General features: G+C 35.4%; 1 protein-coding gene across 4 annotated transcripts in view; it reads left to right on the top strand.

Moving 5' to 3' along the window:
* The window catches only part of LOC116645277 (ankyrin repeat and KH domain-containing protein 1), a 124,046-nt gene that overhangs the window by 29,922 nt on the left and 78,738 nt on the right, over positions 1-15,386 (top strand). For all 4 annotated transcript variants that reach the window (XM_032425372.1, XM_032425373.1, XM_032425370.1 and 1 more), the window contains exons 3-7: positions 2,385-2,541; positions 3,942-4,089; positions 4,643-4,790; positions 6,436-6,669; positions 9,016-9,110. In XM_032425372.1, coding sequence (XP_032281263.1) covers positions 2,385-2,541; positions 3,942-4,089; positions 4,643-4,790; positions 6,436-6,669; positions 9,016-9,110 — 782 coding nt within the window. The remainder of the gene's footprint in view (positions 1-2,384; positions 2,542-3,941; positions 4,090-4,642; positions 4,791-6,435; positions 6,670-9,015; positions 9,111-15,386) is intronic.

Below are 15,386 nucleotides of genomic sequence, written 5' to 3'. Positions count from 1 at the left end.
GGGATCAGGACCCAAGCCGAAGGCAGACGCTTAACCATCTGAGCCACCCAGGCGCCCCAAAATTATTTTCTAAATTATAAATGTAATACAATTAGAAATAGCTAAAGCAATATAAAATGTATTAAGTAGATAATAAAACCTTCCCATTGTTAAAGTTTACATATACTTCCAGACTTGTTCCTTTGTAGCTTTATAAATACATGTATATGTTTAAATATACATAATTTTTAAAATAATGAAGTAGGGTCCTATTACACATAATATAACTTCCTTTTTTTTACTTTATTATGAGCATCCTTCTATAATATGGTATGTCTATCTTTCTCCTTCATTTATTTATTTATTTATTTTAATTTATTTTTTTAGAGTGGGGGATGCAGGGGGCACAGGGAGAGGAAGAGAAATAATCTCAGGCAGGCTCCATACCCAGCACAGAGCCCAGCATGGGGCCCTGGAGTTCACGACCCAAGCCGAAACCAAGAGTTGGACACTTAACCGACTGAGCCACCCAAGCAGCCCTATCTTTCTCCTTCTTTTAAAGGATAAGATAATATTCTCTTACTTAGATGTACCATAATTTATTTTACCAGTTCCTTATTGAGAGATATTTAGATTATTTCCTATTTTCCAATATCACAAATAATGCTGTAGTTTATATTCATGTGTAGCTTTTCTTATTTGTGCAAGTATCTTTATAGGACAAATTATTAGAAAGTGGTATCACTGTGTCATAGGATGTTTACATACAAAATTTTGATAACTTGTCAAATTTGCCCTGACCCTGCCAACTTTGTACCAGTATACATTCCTATCAGCAGTTTCAGAAGGCCTTACTCTTCAGTTTTTTTGTCAGTTTCATAGTTTGTGTTCCTTTAATATCAGTAAGTTGCATCATACTCTTTATAAATGATAATAAATTTATTGGGTATTGATTATTTTCAGTTTTTATTTTGCCTTAATTTTATGTTGTGCTTAATTATATAGAAATTTTTACTGAAATTAGAAATGTTTCATATCACATGTATTAATCTTTTATTTTGTGGCTTTTGGAATTTGTCTCATGCTTAGAAAAGTCTCCCCTAGGGGCACTCGGGTGGCCTAGTCAGTTAGGCGGCTGCCTTCAGCTCAGGTTACGATCCCAGGGTCCTGGGGTCGAGCGCTGCCTCAGCCTCTCTGCTCAGCGGGGAGCCTGCTTCTCCCCCTCCCTCTGCCTGCTGCTCTGCCTATCTGTGCTCTCTCTCTCTGTCTCTGTCAAATACATAAAATAAAAAATCTTAAAAGAAAAGTCTCCCCTACATCTGCATTAGAAAAACACTACATAGTATAATAGTACTTTCCAGGGTTTTGTTTTTGTTTTTTGTTTTTTGTTTTTACATTTAAATCTTCAGTCTACCTGTATATTTTTGTGAATGCTGTGAATTAGAGATCTTAATTTTCAATTGGTAACCAATTTCTGTACAGTGTTTTTGAAATAAGCCCTCCCATCTCCTTTAATTTGAAATTGCATGTCTATACACATTGAATTCACAAATGATCTAGGGGCTTTTTTTGGTCTCTATTATATATCCTTGATATAATTATCTGTTTCTGTGTAAGTATCATACTGTTACAATTTGCCTGGCATCATAATACATTTTATATCTTAATGGGCAGGTTTTCCCTTCTTGTTTTTCTTGTTGTTCTCCAAACCTTTATTGACTATTTTTCTCTCATTTTCAACAGTGATCAGGCAGTGATATTATCATTGAAATTTTCTGTTACAGTTGTCACTGATTCCTCACTGAATCTAGAGAAAAAGTTTCATTCGCAACTTAGACATCTAATAGTCCTACTAGACTGAGCTCTGTAAGGACAGGAACTATGCCTTATCCCTTTTTGTCTGTAGTGCCATGCACATCATAAGCACATAATAAATATTAGAATGAATTTATTTTAATTCACACTGTTACCCTAGAAGATGGTTCTAGGTGGCTATTCAACCAAAGGGAGAAACTGTTGGATTGTTTGTTGTATTAGTGCTGAATACCCACTTCATTACTACTGAAAATAGTATAAATATGATCTTCTACTAGAGATCTTTTTGTATGACTATATATTTTGAAAGAACTTTCATTCATTTACGTCAGTGAGCATCATGTTAAGTTACATTTGCAGTTAGGTACGGGACAAATTAATATTATATGCCTTGTAAAGATGTGGTTATGTGATGGCCTTTTGACATTAGTGGCAAAATTGATACCAACCTTATATTCTGATTGTCAGCTTTATCTATGGAGACTATGCCGTTTTTGCCCTAGATAACAGTGTTTAGCAATGTAATTACAATTTGCACTTTTTTGCTTTTTCTTCCCCTGCGCTACCTGATTGATTGACGCACACTGAAGGAATTGGCAAATTGTCAACTGCTGATGGTAAAGCTTTTGCAGATCCTGAGGTACTCCGGAGACTGACCTCCTCAGTAAGTTGTGCATTAGACGAAGCTGCTGCTGCACTGACACGGATGAGAGCAGAAAACAGCCACAATGCAGGACAAGTAGACACGTATGTGTATAATGACTTTTTCTGGGTATCAAACATTTTCTTAAGTGGAATTTGGGGAAGTAGCAACTTTTGGTTAATTCTGTCTTTTGGAGGGGATTATAACTTTAAACGGATATTAGAATGGATATTATATTTTAAGTAGATGTATAAATATATATATGTTACATAGATATGAAATTGGATACTATATTTTTATTCTTGCATTCTACTCATATTCATTGAGCATTCTCGTGGCATGTACTATACTATACTAGACTCTGTAAGAAATCTAAAGTAAGATCTTACTTCTCTTTCTAAGGAAATTACTTGTTCTAAAGATTATAGTGGTAAACTCTAAGCTGACTGCTTGAGTAAATAATAAACGAAATGGGTTGTTAATTCAGTAATCCAGGTGCGTGCTACTCAGATATGGTCCATAACTAGCAGCATCAGCATCACCTTAGAGCTTGTTTGAAATGCAGAGTCCCAGACCTCACCTCGGAACTACTGAATCAGATTCCGCATTTTAACAAGAAACAGGGGTGATTTGTATGCACATTAAAGTTTGAGATTTATTGATTTTGTTAACCATTGTGCAGTAAAATATTTACATAAATTACATCTTCTGTTACCAAATAAAATTTTAAGCCATAGAATTATATCCCAATATCTTTGGGGATTATTGTATTGGTAGAGTTTAAAAACTTGTGCATCTAATACTTTTTAAAACTTTATTTAAAAATTAGTATGATGGGTGGGAGGGATGGGGTGGCTGGGTGATAGACATTGGGGAGGGTATGTGCTATGGTGAGCACTGTGAATTGTGTAAGACTGTTGAATCACAGACCTGTACCTCTGAAACAAGTAATACATTATATGTTTAAAAAAAAAAAAGGAAGAAAAAATTAGCAGGAGGGGAAGAATGAAGGGGGGGGAAATCGGAGGGGGAGACGAACCATGAGAGACTATGGACTCTGAAAAACAAACTGAGGGTTCTAGAGGGGAGGGGGGAGGGGGATGGGTTAGCCTGGTGATGGGTATTAAAGAGGGCACGTTCTGCATGGAGCCCTGGGTGTTATATGCAAACAATGAATCATGGAACACTACATCAAAAACTAATGATGTAATGTATGGTGATTAACATAATAAAAAAATAAAAAAAATAAAAATTAATATGACAATATGTTAGAACATTTTGAAAATAAAAATGATAGCTGTTTTCATATTCAATTTACTGCCTTTCTGGCTTGGTTGGCCTACATGAATAATTAGTATTACAAACACACAAAATGTTCGTACAATTTTTCTCCTTAACTGTATAAACATTTTTCTGTGTATGACTCTTTGTATTTAATATAATTTATTATCATAGGTTTCTGAGTCTTTCTTTGTTGGTTAATTGTTGATGGTGTTGTTTTCAGTCGTAGTCTGGCAGAAGCTTGTTCAGATGGGGATGTGAATGCTGTTCGTAAATTGCTAGATGAAGGCAGAAGTGTAAATGAACATACAGAAGAAGGAGAAAGTCTGCTGTGTCTGGCTTGTTCAGCAGGGTATTATGAATTAGCACAAGTAAGCAGAAATTATCTTGAGTATTGAAATTGTGGAAGGATTTTGATGTTTTGTTTTTATTACTAATCAAAGAAATTATTATTAGAGGCCAAATTCCTTCCTTTTGGGCAGTAGGTAAAATAGAAACTAGTAATTTTGTTGCCTACACATGTAACTGGGCATGGTGCATTTTTCTGCCATTTACTCAAAACTGTTCCTAATGAATAAGAAACATATAAAAGTAATAGTGATATTTTCAACTTGTCTTTAAAAATAATTTATTATACAGCTATAATGGAAAGTAGTGATTTATTGTCATTTCATCCAGATTATCTCAATTCTTTTAATTTTTTGTCTGTTATAGCAATATTGGGAAATAACCATGTATTTACCAGTTAGTTTCTGTCTTGGGAGTATAGTTTTGCTGTTCTATTGCTAAGTAATCCCAAGTATAACACAAATTCTTTGACAAGAGCAGTTAACATTTTATGTTGCATTTATGCATTTATTTCTCAAGAAATACTATTAACAGTAAGAACTGACAGTTTCTCTCTCTGTGTAATGTGTTTTAAAGGTATTGCTTGCTATGCATGCTAATGTTGAAGATAGAGGGAATAAAGGAGACATAACTCCCCTAATGGCAGCATCCAGTGGAGGTTATTTAGATATTGTGAAATTATTACTTCTTCATGATGCAGATGTCAACTCCCAGTCAGCAACAGGTAAGTAGAAAATTATGTGTTAATTTGAGGAAAATAAATTGATGTAATTAATTGTAACCTAAGAGATAAAAATTTGATCTTTACAACTGGAAAATCACACTACAGAAAAATCTTAGCCGTTGTCTAGAAACTCTTGAGTAAAATATAAATTAATTTGGTATCTTCAAAAGACTGAGATTCTCTTTGCCTAAGATTGACAGTTTTTCTGCTGGAGACAGTTTCTTTTTTGCCATAATGATATGTAACATAAAGAGGCAAAATTATGAACTGTATGTCTTATAATTCTTTATCTCATTTAAATCCTACTGCCTTGACTTTAGATTATAGATTAACCTGAGGGTATTTACCCTGTGGGGTTTTTCATGTCAGGCATACTGAATGTATTTACTACTAAGATACTCTTGTGGCAGAATGAATTCTATTCTAGTAAGAGGTATTCTTTTAGTTATTTATACTTGCCAGACGCATAGATAGGAGGAACGTTGGTCATGTGTCTTGAGTTACAGATACAGTTTTAGGAGTAAGATTACTTGGATTTGGTGAGGCAGCAACATATAATGAAAGTGTATCATTGTTCCATACCATTAAGTAAATATTAAATGTAGATGAGCAAGACTTCCTAGAAGGGATTGTAGACTCTTTTGCTGACCGCTTTGTCTTAGTTGTAATGATAGTAACATGCATAATGTGTAAAATGGTTGAACAGTTGAATTCTGAACACATTGGATTCTGGAATGTTACTTTTCTTTTTCTTGCTGAATTTTTAAAACCGTCTTCTTCAATGCCATACTAATAGATAGTTAAACCATCTCCCGTACCTCCTCTAATAAATAAAAATCCTCAGAACAAAGTCATGAAAGAAATAAGTGGCAAACCAATAATGGGATAATGACCTTTTAAAGAAATTTTTCTTTTGAAGGAGTTATGCTGAGGGGTTATATCTTCCTACTTTATTAGCTTGTCAAGTAAGATGAAGTGTCATCTTGAAAAATCCCTTTCAATATGTTTTTATTTAAAATATTCTAGTGTATCATTCAAAATTACTCCTTTTTCTTTTGATACTGTACAGCCTAGAAATCCTTAACATTTTCTTTCTATGTATATTCATTTCTTAATTTTCTTTTACCTTTCCTTTATCTATGCAGATTTATTCATTAGACTGTTCATTGTTTTAGGTACATTTTCCTTCTGACACATATCTTTAATCTAGTAGGAAAATAAGTAAATTGGCCTGTTTATAACAAATCTTTTATTTATTTATTTTTAAAGATTTTATTTATTTATTTATTTGAGACAGAGAAAGGGAGAGAATGAGCCAGGGGGAGGGGCAGAGGGAGAGAGAAAGAGAGAAGCAGACTCCCCGCTGAGCAGGAAGCCCAACATGGGGCTCCATCCCAGGACCTGGAGATCATGACCTGAGCCAAAGGCAGACACTTAACCAACTGAGCCACCCAGGTGCCCCTATAATAAATCTTTTAATTAGTGAGAAAATTAAGATGATGCTTTTAACCAATAGAACAAAAAAAGGCGAGATGATAGTTCTAGCGGTTTATGTAAGGGAATTGAAGGGGTAGAACTAGAGCATAGCATAGTTATAATTATATCCATTTTATCATAATTCTGTATATCTTTTTTTCTTTGTTAGGAAATACTGCACTAACATATGCCTGTGCTGGAGGATTTGTTGACATTGTGAAAGTGCTACTTAATGAAGGTGCAAATATAGAAGATCATAATGAAAATGGACATACCCCCTTAATGGAAGCTGCCAGTGCAGGTCATGTGGAAGTTGCAAGAGTTCTTCTGGATCATGGGGCAGGCATCAACACTCATTCTAATGAATTCAAAGAAAGTGCTCTTACCCTTGCATGCTACAAAGGTACTCTCTCTATATATGAATATTTACAATTTTTTTCATAACAGCTTTGAATATTTAAATATTTGAGTATTGAGTATTTGAATTAATTTTATATTTATGTTTTCCCTGTGCTGTCAAATTATGTAACTTGTAAGAGATTATATAGAAAGTCCATTTTAGCCTGTATTTCATAAAGTATAATTTCACAGTGTATGTTTATTATTTTAATTCAAATTTATTCAGGTAGCTATGAAGTCAACGAAAACTTGTAGCACAGATTTAGAGGGTTTCCATTTTTTAATAATTTTTGTTTTATATGATTTTTCCAACCTTTATTTCAAAAATAATACACACTCAAATAATAGTAATAATCACAGTTGATCCAGAAAACCTCAAAAACACAGAAAAGCATAAGGAAAAGAAATTTTACAATGACATGTATTGTTACCACGTAAAGATTAAAGCATGTAAGCAGTATTTTAGTATACTTATTTCCAGTGTGTTTTTTTTTGTTTTTTTTTTTTTAAAGATTTTATTTATTTATTTGAGAGAGGATGAGAGGAGAGAGAGAGCACATGAGAGGGGGGAGGGTCAGAGGGAGAAGCAGACTCCCTGCTGAGCAGGGAGCCCGATGCGGGACTCGATCCCGGGACTCCAGGATCATGACCTGAGCTGAAGGCAGTCGCTTAACCAACTGAGCCACCCAGGCGCCCTCCAGTGTGTTTTTTAAGCATATATATATAAACAAATATATATACATATATATATTTAAACTAAACAACCATACTTGTTTTATAGTCTGCTTATTATATTTAGCAATATATCATGTACATTTCCCATCTCAATAAATATTTTTGTAACACAACTTTTGATGACCACATAGTATTTCACTATTTCAGCTAGGAGTGGGTATGGCTGCATGTGTCATGAAACCTAAATTAATAATGATTTAAACAAAAGAGAAGCTTGGTTTTTTTTTTTTTTTTTTACATAAATCAAGTCCAAGGGTATAGGCTGTCTAGAACTAGTATAGCTGTTCTACTGCTATCAAGATCTCAGAATTCTGTTTTTCTGTTCTATCTTCCTACTATTTGATTTCTATTCTCAAAGTTACCTGTAATCCAAGATGGTAGCTAAAGCCCCAGCAATCTATGTTGTAGGACAAAGAGGCTAAGGGCAAAATGGGGAGTGCTTTCCAAATCAGTAAGCTACCTTTAAGGAATCTTCTTAGAAGTTCTGCCTTATAGCTCCCACTTACATTTCATTGGCTACACATAGCAAGGGAAGCTGGGAAATGTAGTCTTTTAGTCAGGCATGTTGCCACTCAGATAAAAATCAGAGTTCTGTTACTATGGAAGACTGAAAGAGTGGGTATTGAGTAGGGAACTAGTAGTCTCTGCAAATACATCAAATGGATGTACCATAATTACCTATTGTTGGACACTTGAATTGTTCCCAGTTTTCACTATTATTAAAAACACTGTAATAACATCCTTGTGCAGACATCTTTGCCTAATCTCTGATTATTTCCTTAGGATAAATTCCTGGAAGTGGAATTGCTGGGTCAAAGGGTATGGACATTTTTAAGGCTTTTGATACATATTGCCAAATTGCCTTCTAGAAAGGTTGAAACAATTTACACTCCCACCAGCAGTGTTTGAGAGTGCCCTTTATCCCACCCTACACCCTCACCAACACTGGGTATTATCATTCTTTTTAATATTTGCCATTTTGATAGTAAAAAATGGTGTCTTATTTTAATTTGCATTTGTTTAATAGGAAGGTTTAATTTTTTTTTTCAGTTTAGTATTCATTTACATTTCTTTTTTAATAACCATTTCATGTCCTTCATCCATTTTTCTACTGGAGTGTTTGTCTTTTTCTTACTGACTATTAAGGCTTTTTATATATTAAATGTATCCAGAGGGTTGAAATTATTTTGAATGGAGTTTTCTGTACCTGTTCATTGCCACAGTGAGTTTATGGTCATTATTTTAATGCTGTTTTTATGAAAAATATGATCCAAACATATTTTACCTGGCATTCTATTTGATTTCAGTGTTTTGATTTGATAGTTTGATAGTTTATATAGATTAAATCAAAGAATAGTATTATTGCTTTACTTAACTTGAGTTATGTGCTTTCTACTAATTCAGTCTTTAAAACCTAGATACCTTGATGAGAGCGTGCTTATTATTTTGGATTGGCTTTGTAAAACTGTCATTCCTTTATTGAATGAAAAATCAGTTCTCATAAATTTTTGTATAGATACCTGAAAGAAAATGATTCCCCATTTGTATTAAATTAATAACTCAATTCTTCAGAAATACGGTTTGAAAATTCATGTTCTTTTCTTTTTTTTTTAAGGCCATTTGGATATGGTTCGCTTTCTACTTGATGCTGGTGCAGATCAAGAGCACAAAACAGATGAGATGCACACTGCCTTAATGGAGGCTTGCATGGTAATTTTAAATTGTACTCATTTGAGATGACATTGAAAAGCAATGCTGTGTTTAACCTTTGTTTTTGTTTTGTTTTTAAAGATTTTATTGTCAAAGAGAGGGGGAGAGAGAGAGAGCGAGTGAGCACAATCAGGAGGAGCGGCAGGCAGAGGGAGAAGCAGGATCCCCTCTGTGCGGGGAGCCTGATACGAGACTCGATCCCAGGACCCTGGGATCATGACCTGAGCCAAAGGCAGACGCTTAACTGACTGAACCAGCCAGGCGTCCCTGTTTTTTTTTTTTTTTTTTTTTTTAAAGATTTTATTTATTTATTTATTTGAGAGAGAGAATGAGATAGAGAGAGAGAGCATGAGAGGGGGGAGGGTCAGAGAGAGAAGCAGACTCCCTGCTGAGCAGGGAGCCCGACGTGGGACTCGATCCCGGGACTCCAGGATCATGACCTGAGCCGAAGGCAGTCGCTTAACCAACTGAGCCACCCAGGCGCCCTTTTTTTTTTTTTTTAAAGAAAACTTGTTATTGCTTTTATGTACAGAAAATTCAACAGCATACACTTAGCCCAGCATACACTGGGTGGCCAGTCCTTTAGCCTTTGTTTTTTCCATCTTGGCAATGTGAATCACTGAGTTTGGACCCAGGACCTTGCCTCCCCAGTGACAGCAGATCTCATCATATCTGTCATTATAATTGGTCCTGATAGCTTCTGCCAGCTTAGCCAGAGCTCCTCTGTTTTCTGAGTTAACCTGTGTGAAGGCTACAGTGGTGCAGGCCTTCCTGTGGACCAGACGCCCTAGCCTGGCCTTCCCCTTGATAATGAAGTAGGAAACCCCCATCTTATCACATAGGGCAGGCAGAAAGATAACCAACTCAGTGGGATCCACATCATGTGCAGTCACTACCAGCTAAGCCTTCTTATTTTCTCCTAAGGTGGTGACATTATTAAGCCCACCTTGAAGGATAGGCAGCCTCTTAGTGGGGACATTCCTTTGCCAAGAGCTTTCTTCTCAGCCCATGTCAACAATCACTCCTTCTTCTCTTCTTTGTGTGTGTAGTCTTTAGGGTTTCCTACACATCATCTGTGAACAGAGATAATTTTACTTCTTCCTTTCTTATTTGGTTGCCTTTCCCCCCCCCCCACCCCTTTTCTTGCCTAATTGCTCTGGCCAGAACTTCCAGTACTATTTGAATAGAAGCGGTGAAAGTGGGCATCCTTGCCTTGTTCCTGATCTTAGAAGAAAAGCTTTCTGTCTTCACCATTGAGTAGATGTTTACTGTGGGTTTTTCATATTTAGCTTTTATTATGTTGTGGTAGTTTTCTTCTAGTCCTAATTTGTTGAGAGTTTTCATCATGAAAAGATTTTGAATTTTGTCAGATGCCTTTTTTGTATCATTGGAGAAGATACTGTGATTTTTTTTCCTCTTTATTCTGTTAATGTGGTGTATTACATTGTTTTATTTTCTTATGTTGAGCCATCCTTGAATTCCAGGAATAAATCCTCCTTGATCATGGTGTATAAACCTTTTAATATGCTGCTGAGTTCACTTTGCTAGTATTTTCTTGAGGATTTTAGCATTCAGTATTCATAAAAGACATTGGTCTGTACTTTCCTTGTAGTGTCTGTGGCTGACTTTGGTATCAGGATAATGCTAGTCTCATAGAATGAGTTAAGAAGTGTTCCCTCACCTTCAATTTTTTGAAGAAGTTTGAGAAGGATTGGTGTTAATTCTTTTTTAAATGTTTGGTAGAATTGGTAGAATTCACCAGAGAAACCATCAAGTCCATAAGTTTTCTTTGTTGAGAGATTTTTTTTTTTATTACTGATTCAGTCTCTTTACTAGTTAAAGTTCTATTCAGATTTTCTATTTCTTTGTGATTTAGTCTTGATAGGTTTTGTGTTTCTAGGAATTTGTCCATTTCATCTAGGTTATTCAGTTTGTCAGCATACAGTTGTTCAATGTGCTATCTTATAATGCTTTTTATTTCTGTAGAATTGGTAGTACTGTCCCCACTTTCATTTCTGATTTCACTAATTTAAATTTCTTTTTCTTTGTCCATCTAGCTAAAGGTTTCTCAATTTTATTGATCTTTTCAAAGAACCAGCTTTTGATTTCATTGATTTTTCTCTCTCTATTGCGTTCATCTCTGTTCTAACCTTTATTTCCTTCTGCCAGTTTTGAGTTTAGTCTTTTTTCAGTTCTTTTAATTGGTGTCTAGTTTGTGTAATTTTTTACAATTTTTATTAAGTTATTTTATTTTATTTTATTTCAGTATAGTTAACATACAGTTTTATATTAGTTTTGGGTGTACTATATTCTTATTCAACAATTCTATACATTCCTAGTGCTCATCATGATAAGTGTACTTTTTAATACCCATTGTGTATTTTGCCCATGCCCCTACCCACCTCCCCTCTGGTAACTATCAGTTTGTTCTCTGTAATTAAGAGTCTGTTTCTTGGTTTGTTTCTCTCTCTTTTTTTTCCCCTTAGTTCATTTGTTTTGTTTCTTAAATTCTGCATGAGTGCAATCATGTGGTATTTGTCTTTTTCTGACTTACTTTACTTAGTTTTATACTCTAGCTCCATCCATGTTGTTGCAAATGTCAAGATTTCATTCTTTTTTAATTAAGCTGAATAATATTCCATCGTGTGTGTATGTGTGTATCTATATGTGTATATATATGTGTATCTATACACACACACACCACATCTTTTTTTTTAAAGTAAAATGACATTTTTTATTTGTTCAGAATGCTTGTTTTTAAAGTTAACTGAAATTAAAAATGGTTTGTTTTCCAGTGAAGTTAACACCCAAAACTATTAACTTCAATATTAAAAGTCTATAACAAAAATGGACCTATATTTAATCTCAGCTGATACCTGAATAGTTATATATACACTATGCAATGACATCTATTCTTTTTAACAAAGCACAGCCTCCCGATCAGACACAGAAATGCAGAAGTAACAGTGTTACTTTCATTTTTTCCCACTAGAGTAAAATATTTTAATCTCTAGAATTCATAAACTCAAAACTGTTGACACAATTTTAATTGTTTTTTCTTGTTCATGTCTGAAGAGGAGCTTCTTTCTCTAAGAAATTTTATATTTTATAATCTTTCCTTTGAAATAGAAGAAAGATATGGAATCTCCTGAGTTATATATGCAGCCTATACATTCTTTAAAAGTTATTTTTAAAATATTACAAATTAATCATATATATCCATAATACACATCCTTGTTATTCATATATTCCTTTAAGCAACATTCAAGTAGATTTGTGCTTTGTACGTTTACATTACTTTAGAGCCTATTTTTAGCTTTCAATAAAACTGTATATCCTTTATGTGGAAAACCCCAAAGACTCCACCCCAAAACTGCTAGAACTCATACAGGAATTCAGTAAAGTGGCAGGATATAAAATCAATGCACAGAAGTCAGTGGCATTCCTATACACCAACAACAAGACAGAAGAAAGAGAAATTAAGGAGTTGATCCCATTTACAATTGCACCCAAAACCATAAGATACCTAGGCATAAATCTAACCAAAGAGGCAAAGGATCTGTACTCAAAAAACTATAAAATACTCATGAAAGAAATTGAGGAAGACACAAAAAAATAGAAAAACGTTCCATGCTCATGGATTGGAAGAACAAATATTGTGAAGATGTCAGTGCTACCTAGAGCAATCTACACATTCAATGCAATCCCCATCAAAATACCATCCACTTTTTTCAAAGAAATGGAACAAATAATCCTAAAATTTGTATGGAACCAGAAAAGACCCCGAATAGCCAGAGGAATGTTGAAAAAGAAAAGCAAAGCTGGCGGCATCCCAATTCCGGACTTCCAGCTCTATTACAAAGCTGTCATCATCAAGACAGTATGGTACTGGCACAAAAACAGACACATAGATCAATGGAACAGAATAGAGAGCCCAGAAATGGACCCTCAACTCTATGGTCAACTAATCTTTGACAAAGCAGGAAAGAATGTCCAATGGAAAAAAGACAGTCTCTTCAACAAATGGTGTTGGGAAAACTGGATAGCCACATGCAGAAGAATGAAACTGGACCATTTCCTTACACCACACACAAAAATAGACTCCAAATGGTTGAAAGACCTCAATGTGAGACAGGAGTCCATCAAAATCCTAAAGGAGAACACAGGCAGCAACCTCTTCGACCTCAGCCGCAGCAACTTCTTCCTAGAAACATCGCCAAAGGCAAGGGAAGCAAGGGCAAAAATGAACTATTGGGACTTCATCAAGATAAAAAGCTTCTGCAAAGCAAAGGAAACAGTCAACAAAACCAAAAGACAACCGACAGAATGGGAGAAGATATTTGCAAATGACATATCAGATAAAGGGCTAGTATCCAAAATCTATAAAGAACTTATCAAACTCAACACCCAAAGAACAAAGAATCCAATCAAGAAATGGGCAGAAGACATGAACAGACATTTTTCCAAAGAAGACATCCAAATGGCCAACAGACACATGAAAAAGTGCTCAATATCGCTCGGCATCAGGGAAATCCAAATCAAAACCTCAATGAGATACCACCTCACACCAGTCAGAATGGCTAAAATTAACAAGTCAGGAAATGACAGATGTTGGCGGGGATGCGGAGAAAGGGGAACCCTCCTACACTGTTGGTGGGAATGCAAGCTGGTGCAGCCACTCTGGAAAACAGTATGGAGGTTCCTCAAAAAGTTGAAAATAGAGCTACCATATGATCCAGCAATTGCACTACTGGGTATTTACCCCAAAGATACAAAAGTAGGGATCCGAAAGGGTACGTGCACCCCAGTGTTTATAGCAGCAATGTCCACAATAGCCAAACTGTGGAAAGAGCCAAGATGTCCATCGACAGATGAATGGATAAAGAAGATGTGGTATATATACACAATGGAATATTAGGCAGCCATCAAAAGGAATGAGATCTTGCCATTTGCAACGACGTGGATGGAACTGGAGGGTATTATGCTGAGCGAAATAAGTCAGAGAAAGACATGTATCATATGACCTCACTGATATGAGGAATTCTTAATCTCAGGAAACAAACTGAGGGTTGCTGGAGTGGGGGGTGGGGTGGGAGGGATGGGGTGACTGGGTGATAGACACTGGGGAGGGTATGTGCTCTGGTAAGCGCTGTGAATTGTGCAAGACTTGAATCTCAGATCTGTACCTCTGAAACAATTAATGCAATATATGTTAAGGAAAAAAAAAAAAAGAAGAAGATAGCAGGAGGGGAAGAATGAAGGGGGGAAATCGGAGGGGTAGACGAACCATGAGAGACAATGGACTCTGAAAAACAAACTGAGGGTTCTAGAGGGGAGGGGGGTGGGAGGATGGATTAGCCTGGTGATGGGTATTGAGGAGGGCACGTTCTGCATGGAGCACTGGGTGTTATGCACAAACAATGAATCATGGAACACTACATCTAAAATTAATGATGTAATGTATGGGGATTAACATAACAAAAAATTTTTTTTTAAAAATAAAACTGTATATAAAGATTTCTCAAATATTTAATAAATGAGGCAAAACAGCCATTATGAAAATATGAACTGCTATTAGAGCTTTTCCATCTCTCATTTTTTATGCATTTCCTGTCGACCATGTCATTTCCTGTTCTGCAGGGCACACACCACATCTTTATCCATTCATCTATCGATGGACACTTGGGCCACTTCCATAATTTGGCTATTGTAAATAATGCTGCAGTAAAAATACGGGTGCATATATCCTTTTGAATTAGTGTTTTTGTATTCTTTGGGTAAATGCCCAGTAGTACAATTACTGGATTGTATGGTAGTTCTATTTTTAATTTTTTGAGGAACCTCTGTACTGTTTTCCACAGTGGTTGCACCAGTTTGTGTTCCCACCAATAGTGCACGAGGGTTCCTTTTTCTCTATATCTTCGCCAACACTTGCCATTTCTTGTGTTGTTAATTTTAGCCATTCTGACTCATGTGAGGTGATATTTCATTGTAGTTTTGATTTACATTTCCCTGATGATGAGTGATGTTGATTTTCATGTGTCTGTTAGCCATTGGTAATGTCTTCTTTGGAGAAATGTCTGTTCATGTCTTCTGCCCATTTTAAATTGTATTATTTGTTTTTGGGTATTGAGTTGTATAAGTTCTTAATGTGTTTTGATACTAACACTTTATCAGATAGGTCACTTGCAGATACCTTCTCCTATTCAATAGGTTGTCTTTTAGTTTTGATGATTGTTTCCTTTGCTGTGCAGAAGCTTTTTATTTTGAGGTAGT

Source organism: Phoca vitulina, unplaced genomic scaffold (assembly GCF_004348235.1).
Source record: "Phoca vitulina isolate PV1807 unplaced genomic scaffold, GSC_HSeal_1.0 scaffold32, whole genome shotgun sequence".
In the NCBI taxonomy this organism is placed as follows: Eukaryota; Metazoa; Chordata; class Mammalia; order Carnivora; family Phocidae; genus Phoca; species Phoca vitulina.
This window is presented reverse-complemented; position numbering and strand designations above follow the sequence as displayed.